Consider the following 22,777-nt stretch of genomic DNA (forward strand, 5'->3'; position numbering starts at 1 on the left):
ACAGGTCTGTGAGGAGGTCTCCACTTCCACATCAGAATCCCATTATTAATATAATAGCCTTCTGGAACTCCTTCTGCCTCAGCTTCTGTTCAAGTTGGTTGTGTCACTTTATTTAATTCTGGATCAGCTTGCAGAGCCTTGACCAGAGAAGACTTATTAAACATTTCCTTTGGATTATCCAAATCCCCAATGAAAGTTTCACATATTCGGCTATCTGGTGTCAATTTTACCTCTGACAGTGGAACTTCTTTAGCCATTGCTCGGGTTACTATACGTGAAGGAAAAAATCCTAGAACCTTTTCCTGCAACTGTTTTTTCTCTTTAACTTCACTTGGTTTTTTGCGACTACTGGAGAAGCTACTACTTTTGCTCTGGTCAAATCATTCCCCAGGAGTAGATAATCTCCATCTACTGGCAAACTATGGACATCCCCTACTGTTACCATTCCAGACATTAGGTCACACTCAAGGTGCAACTGATACAAAGGTAGGGGTATATACTCCTAGCCAATACTAGTCACTAAACCTTTAGCGTTTAGTGCACTCTCTGGTGGAAATGTATGCCTTTCCCCAGCAAAAGAGTTTGGGTGGCTCCTATATCCTTTAGTATAATATAGGTTTCCCTGCTCACTTTAGGGATAAGGAATTACTTTTCCTTTCAACAAGAATTCCCTGTAACTCTCAGGTATCTTATTTATGACCCCTGTGCTCACATTAGTTTTGTATTTGGCCTTACAGCTGCAGTCAGAGCTACAGCCTGATCTGTCAAACTCTTGGTCAGGACCCCTCTCTCTGCATTAGCTTTGTGTACCCCAATAAGTCCCATGGGTTTACCCCACAACCTCCAGCATTCTGCACAAAGGTGTCCCACCTTGTGACAATAGTAACACTTAGGCTTGCAGACCTCACTTCCACCCTTAGTTTCTTTCTTTCTTGCCTGAGGAGGAGATCCTAAGACATTCCCATCTGTCACTTCTTGTCCCCAGTTACTTGCTTTCCTTTCATAGGAACATAGGAACAGAAGTAGGCCATTCAGCCCATCATGCCTGCTCCACCATTCAATACGATCATGGCTGATCATCCACTTCAATGCCTTTTTCCCACACTATCCTCTTCTCATCTCGGTCCTAAGTGGCTTCCCCCTTATTTTGAAATTATATCCACTGGTTCTAGACTCCCCAACCAAGCATTTTACCTGCATCCACCCTGTCTATCCCTTTTAGTATTTTGTAGGTTTCAATGAGATCACCTCTCATTCTTCGAAACTCTGGAGAATACAGGCCCAGTTTCACCAATCTCTCTTCATAGGACAGTCCTGCCATCCCGGGAACAAGTCTGGTGAACCTTTATTGCATTCCCTCTATGGCAATAATATCCTTCCCAAGGCAAGGGGACCAAAACTGCATACAGTACTCCAGGTGCGGTCTAACCAAGGTTCTATACAATTGAAGCAAGACTTCACTAATCCTGTACTCAAATCCTCTTGCGATAAAGTCTAACATACCATTAGCCTTCCTAATTACTTGCTGCACCTGCATGTTACCTTTCCATGACTTATTGACAAGGACACCCAGTTCTCTTTGTACATCTACACTTTCTAATCTCTTACCATTTAAGAAATACTCTGCACATCTGTTCCTCCTACCAAAATGGATAACCTCACATTTTTCCACATTATATTCCATCTGCCACGTTCTTGCCCACTCACTAAGTCTGTCCAAATCCCTTTGAAGCTGGTTTGCATCTTCCTCACAACACACATTCCCACCTAGTTTTATGTCACCTATGAACTTGAAAATATGACATTTGGTCCCGCCATCCAAATCATTGATATATATTGTGAACTGCTAGGGCCCAAGTACTGATCCCACTAGTCACAGACTGCCAATGCAAGAATGACACATTTATTGCTACTCTCTGTTTTCTGCCTGTTAACCAATCCTTAATCCATGCCAGTATATTACCTCCTATCCCATGTGCTTTAATTTACTTACTAATACTAATTTCCTTCACTTCCTCCCACCCTCCCACCTTCTATCCTTCTCAGGTTTGTGGTGGTGACAGACAAAGAGTTTGGGCTCATACACAAGCTTATAATCATCAGCAATTTCCAGCTCCTGTCAGGCCATTGAAACCTTCTGGTTCTCTACATGAGTTCTTACTAATGGAGGGAGTGTTAGTTCCCTAAGGTGGCTTCCATCTTTAGTGCCTGAATCCAATGATCAAAATTAATTTGCTTTACCCTCTCAAATTCTATATATATCTGCCCAGCCAATCTCCGGATGTTCTGAAATTTCTGCCTGGACGCTTCAGGGACTAACTTATATGTAGCGAATATCGCCTTTTTTGCCATCTCATAATCTGCAGAAGCCTCCTTAGAAAGCATGGCATAAACGTAGTGAGTTCTGCCCATCAACCTGCTTTGCTTAAGCAGTGTCCAGCTTTCCTTTGGCCACTTCATCTGTTTGGCTATCTTTTCAAAAGAAATGAAAAATGCCTCTACGTCCCTTTCCTCAAACATAGGGAGAGCTTGTATAAATTTAAACAGCTCTCCACTGGGTCCTAGGCTGGAGACAGATCTTTCCTCACCAGAACTTTCCTTGGAGCCAAGATTACCCCTTTGTCCTAGTTCCATCCTTTTAAATTCAAATTCCCTTTCTTCTCTTTCTCTTTCTTTTTCCCTTTCCCTTTCCTTTTCCTCAAGTTAAAGTTTCTTCATTGTCAATTCTTTTTCAAGCTCAAGTTTTTTCAATTCTTTTTCCTGTTGAAACTTAAGTTTTTCCATTTCTTTCTCTTTGTCAAATTCAAGCTGCTTCATCTGTAACTGAGTTTATCAAATCAATGGCACTACCCTCTGGTAAACTTTCTTCTTTTTCCAATTCTAAATGCTGTGCTATTACATTAATTACATCTGCTTTCTTAGTTCCTAGTTTTAACGTGAACTCCAATTTTGCTGTCAATGCTATTAGCTTAACCTTGGTTAAATTCCTCAAATCACTCAGGGATACATTGTCCTTGCCCAGAAAAGTCGCAGCAGCTGTTAAAGATATTACGGTTGAGTAAACTTTATTCTACTGCACAAGAAACTTGGTTCTTTTCTTTATTTTTCCTTTTTCAATTATTATCACCCCACTTACAATTGTATGTCATCAACATTGTGTTTATCCCAGAAAGAGCCCCAATTATATGTTACAACCGAGGTGGAAGGATTGTACTGTTTATTCCAGACCCACTTCTCCAGAGGACACAACAATATTTAAATTTTCTGACTTAACAAGACGGGCAAGAAGATGGACTGATACAAGAGCGCAGAGTGCAAGGAAAGTCTTCATTTCAAACAGAGTACGAAGAGGGGGAGAGGCTTCATTTCAAAAAGAGCGTGGAGTGCGGGGAAAGGCTTAATTTCAAAAAGAACACGGAGTGCGGGGAGTGACTTCATTTCCAAAAGAACACAGAAAGCGGGGAGAGGCTTCATTTTAAAATGAACATGGAGAGTGGGGAGAGGTTTCACTTCAAAAAGAGCGCGGAAAGTAGGGAGAGGCTTCATTTCAAAAATAGCATGGAGAGCAGGAGAGGCTTCACTTCAAGGGGAGTGCGGAAAGAGGGGGAGAGCAGTGAGAGCGGTGAGAGCAGTGAGAGCAGTGAGAGCGGTGAGAGCGGGGAGAGCGGGGAGAGCGGGGAGAGCGGGGAGAGCGGGGAGAGCGGGGAAGCAGTGAGAACAGTGAGAGCGGGGAGAGCAGTGAGAGCAGTGAGAGCGGTGAGAGCAGGGAAGCAGTGAGAACAGTGAGAGCGGGGAGAGCAGTGAGAGCGGTGAGAGCGGTGACAGCAGGGAAGCAGTGAGAGCAGTGAGAGCGGGGAGAGCAGTAAGAACAGTTAGAGCAGTGAGAACGGGGAGAGCAGTGAGAGCGGGGAGAGCAGTGAGAGCGGGGAGAGCAGTGAGAGACTATCCTCTATCCAATCCAGTTCAGTGGAATGAGGTTGTTCAAGAAAATCAAGTGTGACATCACAGGCAAGCAGGTAGGTGATTGGTTTGGGAAGAAGCTACCTGTTTGGTGAGTATCTGGTAAGTAATTAAGGTCCATTCTAATCCCAATGTTTAAAATAGTGAAGGAACTCGTGGTAAGCTTCATAAAATATATAAAAGAGGAAAATAAAATAAATAATTGAATAAAATAATTAAGTAGTTAATGAAAACACATTAAGGATGGCAGGACAGGTGATGTGTCACAGCTGTAGCATGTGGGGGCTCCTGGATGCCAGTGTGATCCAGAGCAAACACGTCTGCAGTAAATGTTTGCGGCTCGAAGAGCTTTGGCTCAAGGTTGTTGAACTGGAGTCCGAGCTGCAGACATTGCGACACATCAGGGAGGGGGAAGTTACCTGGACATTTTGTACCAGGAGGCAGTCACATCCCTTTGGATAGGGTCTTCTGATTTAGTCAGTGGTCAGTGACAGGAGAGTGTGGCTGCAGCTGAGGCAGATAAGGGGAGCCAGAGGGCAGGAGTGCAGGAGGCTCAGCCTTTGTGATTGTCCAACAGGTTTGAGGCTCTTTCAGCTTGTTTGGATGAGAGTGGGGGCTGCAGGGTGGATGAGCAACCTGACCATGGCACCATCGTACAGGAAACCATTCAAATGGAGGGAGAAAAAAGGAATGCAGTGGTAGTAGGGGACAGTATAGTTAGGGGGATTGACACTATTCTCTACAGTAAAGAGCGAGAGTCCAGAAGGCTGTGTTGCCTGCCCGGTGCCAGGGTTCAGGACATCTGCTCAAGGCTGGAGAGGAACTTACAGTGGGAGGGGGAGGATCCAGTCGTCGTGGTCCATGTGGGTATCAACGACATAGGCAGGACAAGGAAAGAGGTTCTGCATAGTCAGTATGAGGAACTAGGCACCAAATTAAGAAGCAGAACCTCAAAAATAGTAATCTTTGGACTATTACCTGAGTCACATGCAAATTGGCTGAGGGCAAATAAGATTAGACAAATTAATGCATGATTCAAAGACTGGTGTGGTAGAAGTAGGTTCCGGTTCATGGGGCACTGGCACCAGTACTGGGGAAAGTGGTGGCTGTACCATTGGGACGGTCTACACCTGAACTGCGCTGGGGCAGCTTCTAGCGAGCCGCATAACGAGGGAAGTAGAGAAGGTTTTAAACTGAATAATGGGGGCAAGGGATCAAATTTGGGAAGATATGGTAAATCAAGGAGTAGAGACAAGGCTAGAGAGAAAGGTATTAATATGGGAAATGATAAACAGACCATGACAGGAAGGGACAGAGAGTACAAATCTAAGAGTAAATCAACAGATAAGGCTAAAGGTTACAAAAATAATAAAAGGACAAAACTAAAGGTTCTGTATCTGATGTACGTAGCATTCGAAATAAGACAGATGAACTGAGTGCAAATAGGAATAAATAAATACGATCTGATAGTCATTACAGAGACATGGCTGCAGCGCGACATAGATTGGGACCTGAATATTGAAGGGTATATAGCATTTAGAAAGGACAGGAAGCTAGGAAAAGGTGGAGGGGTAGCTCTGTTAATTAATGATGGTATTAGCACAATAGAGAGGGATAACCTAAATTCAGGAAACCAGGATGTCGAAGCAGTTTGGGTCGAAATGAGAAATCAAATAGGCAAGATGACACTTGTGGGAGTGGTGTACAGGCCACCTAACATTAACCACACTGTAGGACGGGGTATAAAGGAAGAAATAATGGCAGCTTGTCAGAAAGGTACGGTGATAATTATGGGGGATTTTAACCTACATATAGACTGGAAAAATCAGATGGGCTGAGGTAGCCTAGATGAGGAGTACATAGAATGTTTTCGGGATAATTTCTTGGAACAGTATGTTCTGGAGCCAACCAGAGAGCAGGCTATATTAGTCCTGTTATTGTGCAACGAGGTAAGATTAATTAATGACCTCACAATTAAGGCACCCCGAGGTAGCAGCAATCATAATATGATTGAATTTTACATTCAGTAAAAGGGAAAGAAGAATGAGTCCAAGACTAGTATTTTAAACTTAAATAAGGGCAATTATGAAAGCAGAGCTAGTTAAAGTGAACTGGAAAATTAGGTTATCAGATAGGCCAATAGATAAGCAGTGGCAAACATTTAAGGGGGTATTTCAGAATACATAGAATAGATCTATTTCAATGAGAAAGAAAAATTCCAAGGGTGGGACCAGCCATCCGTGGTTAACTAAAACAGTTAATTATAGTATCAAACTTAAAGAAAAAGCCTATAATTGCGCAAAGGTGGTTGGTAGGTCAGAAGATTGGACAGAATATAAAAAGCAGCAAAGAATGACTAAAATATTGATAAGGAAGGCAAAATTAGAGTATGAGAGAAAGCTAGCTAGAAATATAAAGACAGATAGTAAGAGTTTCTATCGATATTTTAAAAAGCAAAGTTAACAAAGTAAGTGTTGGTCCTATAGAAAGTGAGTCTGGGGAATTAACAATGGATAATACGGAAATGGAAGATGAATTGAACAGGTATTTTGCATCAGTCTTCGTTATTGAGGATACAAGTAACATCCCAGTATTAGCAGTAAGTCAGGAAATGGAAGGGAGTGAGGAACTCAGGAAAATTACAATCAGGGAGGTAGTACAGAACAAACTGTTGGACCTGCGGGCTGAAAAGTCCCTAGGTCCTAATGGACTGCATCCTAGAGTCTTAAAAGAAGTGGCTAGTGAGATAGTTGATGCATTAGTTTATGTTTTCCAAAATTCCCCAGATTCAGGGAAGGTTCCGTTAGATTGGAAAATAGCGAATGTAACTCTTTTATTCAAAAAGGGAAGCAGACAGAAAACAGGAAACTACAGTCTAGTTAGCTTAACATCTGTCTTAGGGAAAATGTTAGAAACTATTATTAAAGACATTATAGCAGGGCACTTAGAAAAATTCAAGGTAATCAGGCAGAGTTAACATGGTTTTGTGAAAGGGAATCATGTTTAACCAATTTATTGGAGTTCTTTGAGGGAGTTACATGTGCTGTGGATGAAGGCGAACTGGTGGATGTATTGTACTTAGATTTCCAGAAGGCATTTGGTAAGGTGCCACATCAAAGGCTATTGCAGAAAATAAAAGCTCATGGTGTAGGGGGTTACATACTGGCATGGATAGAAGATTGGCTATCTCACAGGAAACAGAGAGTAGACATAAATAGGTCATTTTCTGGTTGGCAAGGTGTAACGAGTGGTGTGCCACAGGGATCTGTGCTGGGGTCTCAACTTTTTACAATTTATCGAAATGACTTGGATGAAGGGACCTTCATGGTTGCTAAATTGCTGATGAGACAAAGAAAGATAGGAAAGTAACTTATGGAAAGGACATAAGGAGGCTACAAAGGAGTATAGATAGGTTAAGTGAGTGTGCAAACATCTGGCAAATGGAGTATAATGTGGGAAAATGTGAAATTGTACATTTTGACAGGAAGAATAAAAAATATTATCTAAATGGTGAGAGATTGCAGAGCTCTGAGATACAGATGGATCTGGGTGTCCTAGTGCATGAATCGCAAAAGGTTAGTATGCAAGTACAGCACGTAATTAGGAAAGCTAATAGAATGTTATCGTTTATCACGAGAGGAATTGAATACAAAAGTAGGGAGGGTATGCTTCAACTATACAGGGCATTGGTGAGACCACATCTGGAGTACTGTGTACAGTACTGGTCTCCTTATTTAAGGAAGGATGTAAATGCATTGGAGACAATTCAGAGAAGGTTTACTAGACTAATACCTGGAATGGTCGAGCTGTCTTACGAGGAAAGGTTGGACAGGCTAGGCTTGTATCTGCTGGACTTTAGAAGAGTAAGAGATGACTTGATTAAAACATAGAAGATCGTGAGGGGTCTTGACAGGATGGATGTGGAAAGGATGTTTCCCCTTGTGGGAGAATCTAGAACTAGGGGTCATTGTTTAAAAATAAGGGGTCGCCCATTTAAGACAGAGATGAGGTGACATTTTTTCTCTCAGAGGCTCATGAGTCTTTGGAATTCTCTTCCTCAAAAGACAATGAAAGCAGAGGCTTAAAATATTTTTAAGGCAGAGGTAGATAGATTCTTGATAAGCAAGGAGGTGACAGGTTATCGGGGGTGGGTAGAAATGTGGAGTCAAAAGTTCAGCCATGAACTTATTGAATGGCGGAGCAGGCTCGAGGGGTCGAGTGGCCTACTCCTGCTCCTAATTGGTATATTCATACAATCATACTCTATTTTTCCCAGAATCAAACACACGATTTATTATAAAACAAGTCTTAACCAGTAATGAAGTAAAGCATAAACACACAGAGTGAAATATTAAAGTTCCCTTTTACCTAGTCCCTCACACACACAGACACAGTAGTTAATCAGAAAAATAAAGGGATTTGCATTTTAGAGCTCTTTTACAAAAACAAAGAAACAAAAATAATACTTGGGCTGAATACTTGCTCATTCTTGAAAAAACAGCAGATGAGATATGCTTTCTTCCAAAACTGGCATATAGTCTGGCCTCTGAGAACATGTAGATGGGTCACTGGGATCTTTTAGAACAGTTCTTTTCAGGCGGTGTTGAGAATTAATTTAGCAAGCTTTTCTTCAAAGACAGGAGATAAGATGAGTTGACATAGTGGACTTCTCAGGGTCTTTTAGAGATGTGCCGGAAAGCTGAGCTGGGTTGTGGTCTTCTCTCCTTCCTTGGGAATTCTTTTCTCTCCTTGGAAGTTCCTTCTCTCCTTGGAAGTTTGCTCCCTTTTTATTTCTTCTCTTCTTCTCCTTGGAAGTTCAACTCCAAACAGTTCAAAAGTGAAAATGGAAACAGCAAGCCCACTATCTGCGCTGTCACTTATCTGCACACATCTTCCCAATTACCAGGGTTTCTGTTCTACTTTTAACTTGAGTCATGTGATAACCAGTAAATGTTGTTGGAAACATGTCCTTTCAGTGTTCTCTTGATGATCCTCTTGAAAAAAACTAGCCCAACATTTCTTCAGTTTAACTATGAGTTCCTTAAAAATGTATTTAACAAAAACAGAAGCACTTTCATAACAATATTCTCTGTGTGTCTGGATTTTGTGTTGTACCTTTCTGAACAGAGATACATATATGGCCACACCCATTACTGCAGCATTTCTTCTTCCCTTTGCAGTCACTGTCATCTGTACAATGTTCTCCACACGATCCAACTCGACGAGGTTTCTGAGGACACTTCCCCGGCTTATCTGAGGAAACTAAACACATCACAGTTAGAGCTGGATCAGATTGTGAAATATAAAACTGATCCTCACATTTCCTGTTCTGATGCCCCTCGTGTCCCAGGCCTAACCCTGTTACTCTCTGTGTACCAAGATACCAATTCCTGTTACTCTCTGTGTACCTCGAGCCCAATCCATGTTACTCTCTGTGTATCTCGAGACCAATCCCTGTTACTCTCTGTGTACCTTTATACCAGTCTCTGTCACTCTCTGCAGACCTCAACACCACTCCCAGTAACTCTCTCTAAACTTTGATACCAATAGCTTTAAGTATCTGTGTACCTAAATAATAAAACCCGTTACTCTCTGTGTACCTCAATACCTAATACTGTTACTCTCTGTGTACCTAGGTATCAAACCCTGTTACTCACTACATACCTCAATATCAATCTCTGTTACTCTCTTCGACACCACTCCCAGTAACTCTTTCTGCTCCTTGATACCAATAACTTTTAGTATCTGTGTACCTCGATACAAATCCTGTTGTTCTCTGTGTACATTGGTGCCAATCTCTTTTACTCTCATACATATGAACTAATTAGGAGCAGAAGTAGTCCATTCGGCCCCTCGAACCTGCTCCACCATTCAATAAGATCATGTCTGATCTGTTTGTGTCTCGAATTCCACATTCCCATCCACGCCGATAATCTTTGATTCCCTTGCCTGACAAGAATCTATCCGCCTCCGCCTTAAAAATATTCAATGACCCCTCCTCCACCACCTTCTGAGGTCGAGAATTCCAAAGTTGCACATCCCTTTGAGAGAAAACATTTCTCCTCATCTCTAATTTTGAAACAGTGCCCCTAGTTCTGGACTCACCCACAAGAGGAAACATCCTCTCCCCATCCACCTTGTCTAGACCTTATAAACTTCAATCCAGTCTCCCCTCACTCTTCTAAATTCCAGTGAAAAAAAGCCCAGTCTGTCCAACCTTTCCTCATAAGACAACCCGTTCATTCCAGGTATCAATCTTGTACACCTCTTCTGAACCGCCTCTAACACATTCACATTAAGTAAGGAGACCAAAACTGCACACAGTATTCGAGATGCGGTCTCACCAATGCCCTGTATAACTGAAGCATAACATCCTTACTTTCATTTTCAATTTCTCTCATAATAAAGGATAGCATTCCATTAGCCTTCTTTATTACTTGCTGTACCTGCATACTAACTTTTTGTGACTCCTGCAGTAGAACACTTGGATCCCTCTGCACTTCGGAATTCTGCAGTCATTCTCCATTTAAGTAATACTCTGCTTTTTTATTCTTCCTACCAAAGTGAACAACTTCACATTTTCCCACATTATACTCCCTCTGCCAGATTTTTGCCCACTCACACAACCTATCTATATCAGTCTGCAACCTCCTTATGTCCTCTTCACAACATACTTTCCTACCTATCTTTGTATCATCTGCAAATTTAGCTACCAAGCCATCACTCCCATCATCTAAGTCATTGATATAAATTGTAAAAAGTTGAGGTCCCAGTACAGACTTGTGCGGGACTCCACTCATTGCATCCTGCCAATCAGAAAAGGACCCATTTATGCATACTCTCTGTTTTCTGCCAGCCAGCCAATCTTCTATCCTTGCTAATCCGTTACTCCTTACACCATGAGCTGCTACTTTGTGCAATAACCTTTTATGTGGCACCCAGTCAAATGCCTTCTGGAAGTTCAAGTACAGTACGTCAGCAGGCTCCCCTTTATCCACAGCATGTGTTACTCCTTCAAAGAACTCCAATAAATTGGTTAAACATGATTTCCCTTTCGCAAAACCATGTTGACTATTCCCAATTACCTTGAGCTTTTCTAAGTGCTCAGCTATAACCTCCTTAATGATCGATTCTAACACCTTCCCCATGACAGACGTCAAGCTAACTGGCCTATAGTTACTTGTCTTCTGCCTCCCCCTCCCCCCTCCTTCCTGAATAGAGGGATTCTATTTGCTACTTTCCAATCTGGTGGAACATTTCCAGATTCTAGCGAATTTTGAAAAATTAACTCCAACACATCTACTACCTCATTAGCCACCTCTTTCAAGACCCTAGGATGAAGTCCATCAGGACCCGGGGACTTGTCAATCCGCAGCTCCATCAGTTTGGTCAATACCGCTTCCCTGGTGATTGTAATTTCACCAAGTTCCTCTCTTCCTTCCACCTCCTGATTTACAGTTATTACTGGAATGTTTTTAGTATCCTCTATAGTGAAGACAGAAGCAAAATATTTGTTCATTTCATCTGCCATTTTCTTATTATCTACTATTCTCACTCTCTGAGGACCAACACTCACTTTACTTATGCTTTTCTTTTTTAAATACCTGCAGAGACCCAGGGTATTTCTCTGGGTACATGGGTTTGAATCCCACCACAGCAGAAAGTGGAATTTGAATTCCATTAATAAATCTGGAATTAAAAGCTAGTCTAATGATGGCCATGAAACCATTGTCGATTGTTGTAAAAACCCATCTGGTTCACTAATGTCCTTTAGGGAAGGAAATCTGCTGTCCTTACCCGGTCTGGCCTACATGTGACTCCAGACCGACAGCAATGTGGTTGACTCTTACATGCCCTCTGAAATGACCGAGCAAGCCACTCAGTTGTATCTAACCGCTACGAAGTCAATAAAAAGGAATGAAACCGGACGGACCACCCGGCATCGACCTAGGCACCGGAAACAACAACGGCAAACCCAGCCCTGTCGACCCTGCAAAGTCCTCCTTATTAACTTCTGGGGGCTTGTGCCAAAGTTGGGAGAGCTGTCCCACAGACTAGTCAAGCAACAGCCTGACATAGTCATACTCACGGAATCATACCTTACAGACAATGTCCCAGACACTGCCATCACCATCCCTGGGTATGTCCTGTCCCCACTGGAAGGACAGACCCAGCAGAGGTGGCGGGACAGTGGTCTGCAGTAAGGAGGGAGTTGCACTGGGAGTCCTCAACATCGACTCCGGAACCCATGAAGTCTCATGGCATCAGGTCAAACATGGGCAAGGAAACCTCCTACTGATTACCAACTACCGCCCTCCCTCAGCTGATGAATCAGTACTCCTCCATGTTGAACACCACTTGGAGGAAGCACTGAGGGTGGCAAGGGCACAGAATGTACTCTGGGTGGGGGACTTCAATGTCCATCACCAAGAGTGGCTCGGTAGCACCACTACTGACCGAGCTGGCCGAGTACTAAAGGACATAGCTGCGAGACTGGGTCTGCGGCAGGTGGTGGGGGAACCAACAAGAAGGAAAAACATACTTGATTTTTCCTCACCAAGCTGCCAGCCGCCGATGCATCTGTCCATGACTGTATTGGAAGGAGTGACCACCGCACAGTCCTTGTGGAGACGAAGTCCCGCCTTCACATTGAGGATACCCTCCATCGTGTTGTGTGGCACTATCACTGTGCTGAATGGGATAGATTTCGAACAAATCTAGCAATGCAAAACTGGGCATCCATGAGGCGCTGTGGGCCATCAGCAGCAGCAGGATTGTACTCAACCACAATCTGTAACCTCATGGCCCAGCATATCCCCCACTCTAACTTACTATCAAGCCAGGACACCAACACTGGTTCAATGAAGAGTGCAGGAGGGCATGCCAGGAGCAGCACCAGGCATACCTCAAAATGAGGTGTCAACCTGGTGAAGCTACAATACAGGACTACTTGCATGCCAAACTGCATAAGCAGCATGCAATAGACAGAGCTAAGCGATCCCATAACCAACGGATCAGATCTAAGCTGCACAGTCCTGCCAAATCCAGCCGTGAATGGTGGTGGACAATTAAACAACTAACTGGAGGAGGTGGCTCCACAAATATCCCCATCCTCAATGATGGGGGAGCCCAGCACATCAGTGCGAAAGATAAGACTGAAGCATTTGCAACAATCTTCAGCCAGAAATGTCGAGTTGATGATCCATCTCGGCCTCCCCCTGAAGTCCCCAGCATCACAGATGCTAGTCTTCAGCCAATTCGATTCACTCTGTGTGATATCAAGAAACTTGTGAAGGCACTGGATACTGCAAAGGCTATGGATCCTGACAATATTCTGGCAATAGTACTGAAGACCTATGCCCCAGAACTTGCCGCACCCCTAGCCAAGCTGTTCCAGTACAGCTACAACACTGGCATTTACCCTGCAATGTGGAAAATTGCCCAGGTATGCCCTGTACACAAAAAGCAGGACAAGCCCAACCCGGCCAATTACCACCCCATCAGTCTACTGTCAATCATCAGCAAAGTGATGGAAGGTGTCATCAACAGTGCCATCAAGCAGCACTTGCTTAGCAATAACCTGCTCAGTGATACCCAGTTTGGGTTTCGACAGGGCCACTCAGCACCTGACCTCATTATAGCCTTGGCTCAAACATGGACAAAAGAGCTGAACTCAAGAGGTGAGGTGAGAGTGACTGCCCTTGACAAGGCAGCATTTGACCGAGTATGGCATCAAGGAGCCCCAGCAAAACTGGAGTCAATGGGAATCAGGGGGAAAAGTCTCTGCTGGTTAGAGTCATACCTAACGCAAAGGAAGATGGTTGTGGTTGTTGGAGGTCAATCATTTGAGCTCCAGGACATCACTGCAGGAGTTCCTCAGGGTAGTGTCCTAGGCCCAACCATCTTCAGCTGCTTCATCAATGACCTTCCTTCAATCATAAGGTCAAAAGTGGGGATGTTCGCTGATGATTGCACAATGTTCAGCACCATTTGTGACTCCTCAGATGCTGAAGCAGTCCGTGTAGAAATGCAGCAAGACCTGGACAATATCCAGGCTTGGGCTGATAAGTGGCAAGTAGCATTTGCGCCACACAAGTGCCAGACAATAATCAACTCCAACAAGAGAGAATCTAACCATCTCCCCTTGATATTCAATGGCATTACCATCGCTGAATCCACCACTATCAACAGCCTAGGGGCTACCTAGAAACTGACCAGAAACTGAACTGGAGTAGCCATATAAATACTGTGGCTACAAGAGCAGGTCAGAGGCTAGGAATCCTGCGGCGAGTAACTCACCTCCTGACTCCCCAAAGCCTGTCCACCATCTACAAGGCACAAGTCAGGAGTGTGATGGAATACTCTCCACTTGCCTTGATGGGTGCAGCTCCAACAACACTCAAGAAGCTCGACACCATCCAGGACAAAGCAGCCCGCTTGATCAGCACCCCACCTACAAACATTCACTCCTTCCATCACCGAAGCACAGTGGCAGCAATGTGTACCATCTACAAGATGCACTGCAGCAACACACCAAGGCTCCTTAGGCAGCACGTTCCAAACCCGTGAACTCTACCACCTCGAAGGACAAGAGCAGCAGATGCATGGGAACATCACCACCTGCAAGTTCCCCTCCAAGTCACACACCATCCTGACTTGGAACTCTATCGTCATTCTTTCACAGTCGCTGGGTCAAAATCCTGGAACTCCCTACCTAACAGCACTGTGGGTGTACCTACCCCACATGGATTGCAGCGGTTCAAGAAGGCAGCTCACCACCACCTTCTCAAGGGCAATTAGGAATGGGCAATAAATGCTGGCCTGGCCAGTGAAGCCCACATCCCGTAAATGAATAAAAAAAAAGAAACTTTTTTACATTTTTACATTTCTAGCTAGCTTCCTCTCACTCTAATTTCTTTCTCCTGATTAAGCTCTTAGTCATTCTCTGCCATTCTTTATAATCTGACCAATCATCTGAACTGCCACTCATCTTTGCTCAATTATATGCCTTTTCCTTAAGTTAGATGCTTTCTCTAACTTCTTTAGTTAACCACGGATGGTAGGTGCTCCCCTTAGAATTTTTCTTTATAGTAGGAATATACTTATTCTGAGTATTCTGAAATATCCCCTTAAATGTCTGCCACTGCTTCTCTATTGATCTATCTCCATGCCTGGTATCCCAGTTCACTTCAGCTAGCTCAGCTTTCATGCCCACATGGTTGCCCTTTTACACGTTTAAAATTCTAATCTTAGACCCACTCTTCTCTCTTTCAAAATGAATGTAAAATTCACTCATATTGTGGTCGCTGCTATCTAGAGGTGCCTTTACTCTGAGGTCATTAATTAATCCTGTCACATTACACAATACCAAGTCTCATGTAACCTGCTCTCTGATTGGCTCCAGAATGAGCTGCTTGAAGAAACTATCTTGAAAGCATTCTATGACCTCCTCATTGAGGCTACTATTTCCAATCTGATTTTTCCAGTTTATATGTAGATTAAAATCACCTATGATTAATGCCACTCCTTTATCGCAAGCACCCAATATTTCTTCTTGTATACTTTGTCCTACATTGTGGTTACTGTTTGGGGGCCTGGGGACCACTCCCACTAGTGACTTCTTTCCCCTACTATTACTCATCTCCACCAATCAGATTCTACATCCAGATCTCCTGAACCAAGGTCATCTCTATCTACTGCACCAATGCCATCCTTGATTAACAGTGCTACCCCTCCACCTTTACCTACCTTCCTATTCTTCTTGAATGTCACATACTCCTCAATATTCAGGACCCAATCCTTGTCATTTTGCAACCATGTCTCCATGATGGCTATCAGATCATATTTATTTACTTCAATACGTGCTATCAATTCGTCTACTTTGTTATGAATGCTACGTGCATTCAAATACAGAGCCTTTAGTTTTATCCTTTTGTTATCTTTGTAACATCTAGTCTTGACTTTTGGTGTGTTCTTAGGTTTTTTTCTCTCTGCCCCTTCATTTCCCATATTACTATTCTTCTCGCCTGCCTTGACTCTACCCCTTGATTTGTTACATCTACCCAAGCTTGATCCCTCTCCCCCCTTGTTTAGTTTAATCTTGATACCTGTTCCCCTTGCTCTACATATAACTCAATACCAAACCATGTTTCTCTTTATGTACCTCAATGCAGATCCCTGTTACTCTCCGTGAACATTGATTCTGATCCTTTTTACAGTCTGTGTCCTTCAAAACGACTCTTGTGTTACTCTTTGTGTACATCAATACTAACACCAGTTACTCTCTGTGTACCTTTATCCTAACCCTGGATACTCTGTGTACCCAGATACCAATCTTTGTTACTCTCTGTGTACATCGATACCAATGTAACTGTCTATGTACCTTGATACCAAACTATGTTACTTTGTGTACCTCAATACCAATCCCTGTAACTCTCCATGTACCTCTACACCAATCCCTGTTAGCCTCTGTGCACCTTGGTGCCAATCTCTGTTACTCTCTGCACCTAGATAGCTATCCCTATTACTCTTTGTATATATCAATGCCAATCACAGTTACTCTCATTGTATCTCACTACCAGTCTGTATTTCTCTCAGTGTAAGTTACATCAATGTGCTGATATTCTCTGTACGTCTGGATTTTGTATTTACCTTTTTGCGGAGATCTGCATACGTGGCCACATCCATTACTGCAGCATTTCATATCCCCTGTGCAGTCACGGTCATCCTTACAATATTCTGTACACACTGCAATTCCATAAGGTTTCTGAGGACACTTCCCCGGCTTATCTGAGGAAACTAAACACATCACAGTTATAGCTGGATCAGATTGTGAAATATAAAACTGACCCTCACATTTCCTGCTCTGATGCCCTTCATGTCCCAGGCCGATCTCTGTTAGCCCCTGTGTACAGAATCATAGAACCATAGAAAAGTTCCGACACAGAAGGAGGCCATTCAGCCCATCGTGTCCATGCCAGCTGAAAAAACTAGCCGCCCGGTCTAATCCCACTTTCCAGCATCTGGTCCATAGCCTTGCCGTTGTATCTCGATACTAGCTCCTGTTACACTCTGTGTACCTCGATATCAATCCCTGTTACTTTCTGTGTTCCTCAATACTGGTGCCTGTAATTTTCTTTGTAACTCACTGCCAGTCCACTGAACTCCCTATCTGTGCCAGTAGGGAGTAAGAGATCAGTAACGAAGAATCTCTGAGCATTCAGCAACAACAACTTGCATTTATGTAGCGCCTTTAATGTAGTGAAATGTCCCTAGGTGCTTCACAGGAATATTATCAAACAAAGATTAACGCAGAGCCACATAAAGAGATATTAAGGCAGTTTCTAAAAGGGAAGGAGGCAGAAAGTAGGAAATTATAGACCAGTTAGTTTAACATCTGTCGTTGGGAAATTGTTAGAATCCATTATTAAGGAAGTAATAACAGGACATTTAGAAAGTCAAAACGCAATCCATCAGAGTTAGCATGGTTTTATGAAGGGTAAATCGTGTTTGACTAATTTTCTCGAGTTCTTCGAAGCTGTGACAAGGAAAGTGGATAATGGGGATCCTGTAGATGTATCTGGACTTCCAGAAGGCATTTGAAAAGGTTAATACACAAGGTAAGATCACATGGGGTTAGGGCAAATTATTAGCTTGGAGAGGGGACTGGCTAACCAACAGAAAACAGAGAGTCGGGATAAATGGGTCTTTTTCTGGTTGGCAAGATGTAACTAGTGGGGTGCCACAGGGTTCGGTCCTCAGGCCCGACTATTTACAATCTATATTAATGACTTGGATGCAGGGATAGAAGGTACTATAGCCAAATTTGCAGATGACACTAAAATAGGTTGGATCGTAAGTTGCAATAAAGAAATAAGAAATTTACAAATGAATATGGATAGGTTAGGTGAATGGGCCAAAATTTGGCAGATGGAGTTTAACATGGATAAGTGTGAGGTTATCCATTTTGGTCAGAAGAATAGAAAGGCAAATTATTATCTAAATGGAGAGAAACTTCAGAATGCTTCAGTGCAAAGGGATCTGGGTGTCCTCGTGCATGAATCGCAGAAAACTAGCTTGCAGGTACAGTAGGTAATAAGGAAGACAAATGGAATTTTGGCATTTATTGCTAAAGGAATAGAGTATAAAAGTAGGAAAGTGTTGCTGCAACTGTACAAGGCATTAGTGAGACCACACCTGGAGTATTGCGTACAGTTTTGGTCCCCTTACTTGAGGTGGGATGTAGACTGGTTTCAATCTCATAATGAAGAGCTGGAACCTGTCATAGCCGCTAAGCGCATTGCACTTTTGAACTACAAGAAAGCCCCCAGCGATTTAACATCCGCAGCACTTAAAGCAGCCAGAAGTACTGCACAAAGAACAGCTAGGCGTTGCGCAAACGACTACTGGCAACACCTATGCAGTCATATTCAGCTGGCCTCAGACACCGGAAACATCAGAGGAATGTATGATGGCATGAAGAGAGCTCTTGGGCCAACCATCAAGAAGATCACCCCCCTCAAATCTAAATCGGGGGACATAATCACTGACCAACGCAAACAGATGGACCGCTGGGTTGAGCACTACCTAGAACTGTACTCCAGGGAGAATGCTGTCACTGAGACTGCCCTCAATGCAGCCCAGCCTCTACCAGTCATGGATGAGCTGGACAGACAGCCAACCAAATCGGAACTCAGTGATGCCATTGATTCCCTAGCCAGCGGAAAAGCCCCTGGGAAGGACAGCATTACCCCTGAAATAATCAAGAGTGCCAAGCCTGCTATACTCTCAGCACTACATGAACTGCTATGCCTGTGCTGGGACGAGGGAGCAGTACCCCAGGACATGCGCGATGCCAACATCATCACCCTCTATAAAAACAAAGGTGACCGCGGTGACTGCAACAACTACCGTGGAATCTCCCTGCTCAGCATAGTGGGGAAAGTCTTTGCTCGAGTCGCTCTGAACAGGCTCCAGAAGCTGGCCGAGCGCGTCTACCCTGAGGCACAGTGTGGCTTTCGTGCAGAGAGATCGACTATTGACATGCTGTTCTCCCTTCGTCAGATACAGGAGAAATGCCGCGAACAACAGATGCCCCTCTACATTGCTTTCATTGATCTCACCAAAGCCTTTGACCTCGTCAGCAGACGTGGTCTCTTCAGACTACTAGAAAAGATCGGATGTCCACCAAAGCTACTAAGTATCATCACCTCATTCCATGACAATATGAAAGGCACAATTCAACATGGTGGCTCCTCATCAGAGCCCTTTCCTATCCTGAGTGGTGTGAAACAGGGCTGTGTTCTCGCACCCACACTTTTTGGGATTTTCTTCTCCCTGCTGCTTTCACATGCGTTCAAATCCTCTGAAGAAGGAATTTTCCTCCACACAAGATCAGGGGGCAGGTTGTTCAACCTTGCCCGTCTAAGAGCGAAGTCCAAAGTACGGAAAGTCCTCATCAGAGAACTCCTCTTTGCTGACGATGCTGCTTTAACATCTCACACTGAAGAATGCCTGCAGAGTCTCATCGACAGGTTTGCGTCTGCCTGCAATGAATTTGGCCTAACCATCAGCCTCAAGAAAACGAACATCATGGGGCAGGATGTCAGAAATGCTCCATCCATCAATATTGGCGACCACGCTCTGGAAGTGGTTCAAGAGTTCACCTACCTAGGCTCAACTATCACCAGTAACCTGTCTCTAGATGCAGAAATCAACAAGCGCATGGGTAAGGCTTCCACTGCTATGTTCAGACTGGCCAAGAGAGTGTGGGAAAATGGCGCACTGACACGGAACACAAAAGTCCGAGTGTATCAGGCCTGTGTCCTCAGTACCTTGCTCTACGGCAGCGAGGCCTGGACAACGTATGCCAGCCAAGAGCGACGTCTCAATTCATTCCATCTTCGCTGCCTTCGGAGAATACTTGGCATCAGGTGGCAGGACTATATCTCCAACACAGAAGTCCTTGAAGCGGCCAACATCCCCAGCTTATACACACTACTGAGTCAGCGGCGCTTGAGATGGCTTGGCCATGTGAGCCGCATGGAAGATGGCAGGATCCCCAAAGACACATTGTACAGCGAGCTCGCCACTGGTATCAGACCCACCGGCCGTCCATGTCTCCGTTATAAAGACGTCTGCAAACGCGACATGAAATCGTGTGACATTGATCACAAGTCGTGGGAGTCAGTTGCCAGCATTCGCCAGAGCTGGCGGGCAGCCATAAAGACAGGGCTAAATTGTGGCGAGTCGAAGAGACTTAGTAGTTGGCAGGAAAAAAGACAGAGGCGCAAGGGGAGAGCCAACTGTGCAACAGCCCCAACAAACAAATTTCTCTGCAGCACCTGTGGAAGAGCCTGTTACTCCAGAATTGGCCTTTATAGCCACTCCAGGCGCTGCTTCACAAACCACTGACCACCTCCAGGCGCGTATCCATTGTCTCTCGAGATAAGGAGGCCCAAAAGAAACTTGAGGTGGGATGTAGATGCACTGGAAGCAGTTCAGAGGAGGTTCACTGGATTGATTCCAGAGATGAGGGGTTTGTCTTATGAAGAGAAATTGAGCAGTTTAGGCCTTTACTCTTTAGAGTTTAGAAGAATGAAAGGAGATCTAATTGAGGTATATTAGATGATTAAGGGGATTGACAAAGGAGATGGAGAGAAAATGTTTCCTCTTGTGGAGCAATCTAGAACAAGAGGTCATAGTTTTAGGATAAGGGGTAGCAGATTTAAAACAGAGATGAGGAGAAATTACTTCTGTAAGGGTCGTGAGTCTGTGGAATTCACTACACCAGAGTGTGGTGGATGCTGAGACATTGAGTAAATTTAAGGAGGAGATGGACAGATTTTTAATTAGCAATGGGTTGAAGGGTTATGGAGAATGGGCAGGAAAGTGGAATCGAGGCCGAGATGAGATCAGCCATGATCATATTGAATGGTGGAGCAGGCTCGAGGGGCTGAATTGCCTACTCCTGCTCCTAGTTCTTATGTTGTTATGTTCTTCAAGAAGGAAACGGAGTTGGAGAGGTGGAAAGGTTCAGGGTGGGCATTCCAGAGTTTAGGTCCATGGCAGCTAACATCTCAGCCATCAATGGTGGAGTGATTCAACCTGGAGAAGCAGAAGAAACCAGAGGAAGAACGCAGACAACTCACGGGTTTGGGGGCTCAAGAATGTTACAGTTTAGCGGAGGGGGTGAGCTCATGGAGGGATTTCAAACAAGGTTGAGAATTTTAAAATCGAGGAGTGGTCAGACTGGGAGCCAGTGTAGGTCAGGGAGCACAAGGTTGATAGGGGAACAGAACTTTGTATCATTTTGATATGGGCAGCAGAGTTTTGGATCACCTCAGGTTTACGAAGGGTCGGATCTGGGAGACCAGCCAGGAATGTATTAGAATTGTCAAGTTAAAGGGTAGCAAAAGCATGGATGAGGCTTTCAAGAGCAGAAAAGCTGAGGCAGGGGCTGAGTCAAGCGATATGAATGAGGTGCACAAAGGAAGGCTTGGTGACGGAGCTGTTTTTGATTTTTGAATTTCTTCACAAAAACTACCATCTCCTTCTATCCGTTTTGAACATAGACGCCAAAATGCTGGAGAACTAGCAACATTCCCTTTTCCACATGGTCGGAGGCTCATCTTGGGGTCAAAAATGACACCAAGGTTGCGAACAGCCTGGTTCAGCCTCAGACAGTTGCCAGGGAGAGGGATGAGTCGGTAGCTAGGGAATATAGTTTTTGGAGGGAACCAAAGACTGGCTTCAATCTTGCCAATATTTAATTGGAGGAAATTTTTACTTATCCAGTACTGGACATCAAATAAGCTACAAGACAATTTCGAGATGATGGAGGAGGCAATGGAGGTGGTGGTGAGTGTTAGAGCCAGGTGAGGAGGGGTTACAAGCTCCCCTCTTAGCCTTCCTCTTACTTGACTGCAACAGGGTTTATTCCTTTTTTACAGTAGATGGGCTTACCACCTCGGTGAGGGTTTTACCTTTTGCCTTTGTTATGATTGTAAAAGAACAAATCGGACAGGTTTTCTGGAGTTTAAGCAAGAGGTGAGTTTATTATACTTAACAATCTAAATCCAATCTAAATAAAATTTAAAAAATACACTACACATTAATGCACACACTCACACAAGAATCACACCCACACAAATAGATTACAGAGTGAGGAGAAGTAGATTTGTGGTGGATTAGAGTCCAGAAAAAATAAAAATTAATACGCAGTCTGCAGGGGTGGGTGATTCCATTTTCTTCCGGCTGAGGTTATGTTCTTGGAATCTTTGGCTGGTTGAAGTGCACTTTGTGCTGGCACATCAATCTCAGGGCTTTCTTGGAGGCAGACTTGTAGTTGGCTTTTTTCCTCTGGTATCTTTCTTTTTGGATCTAGCATCCAGCGGCTGGGCTTTGCATGCTCCACTAGGCCTTCTGGGGAAAGAGGGAGAGAGAGAGAGACAGCCCTTCTGGCTTCTGCACCATCTGTGTCACTGGCTTGTCTGCTTTGTCCAAGGGAAACACCCAGCTTTCACAGAGATGGACAGTCAATCACATGATTGCCTCAGTGTATGCGCTGGTACCTTCTAATGGTATTGAAGTTTAGGAATTTCAATCTCTCAGGCTTCAGGATGACAATATTTACACTTGGAGGGGTTTGCTCTTTCAATGTTAATGTTCCAAGATGGCTTTGAATGCCCTGCTAATGAAAGCAATCTCAGGTTGTTCAATCAATAGAGCAAACCATTGTCTTGGGCACAGGCTCATTAGACATGTGTCTTCTCTTTGATGCCTTGGAATGTGCAAGGTGTTGAAAAAGGTGGTGGTC

General features: G+C 43.9%; 1 protein-coding gene across 1 annotated transcript in view; it reads right to left on the reverse strand.

The window, feature by feature from the left end:
* Positions 1-22,777, reverse strand: part of wfdc2 (WAP four-disulfide core domain 2) — a 269,502-nt gene that overhangs the window by 163,821 nt on the left and 82,904 nt on the right. Inside the window, exons 2-3 of the mRNA XM_068048456.1 lie at positions 16,612-16,758; positions 9,076-9,222 (exon numbers count right to left, since the gene is read on the reverse strand). Coding sequence (XP_067904557.1) covers positions 9,076-9,222; positions 16,612-16,758 — 294 coding nt within the window. The remainder of the gene's footprint in view (positions 1-9,075; positions 9,223-16,611; positions 16,759-22,777) is intronic.

Source organism: Heterodontus francisci, chromosome 16, assembly GCF_036365525.1.
Source record: "Heterodontus francisci isolate sHetFra1 chromosome 16, sHetFra1.hap1, whole genome shotgun sequence".
In the NCBI taxonomy this organism is placed as follows: domain Eukaryota; kingdom Metazoa; phylum Chordata; class Chondrichthyes; order Heterodontiformes; family Heterodontidae; genus Heterodontus; species Heterodontus francisci.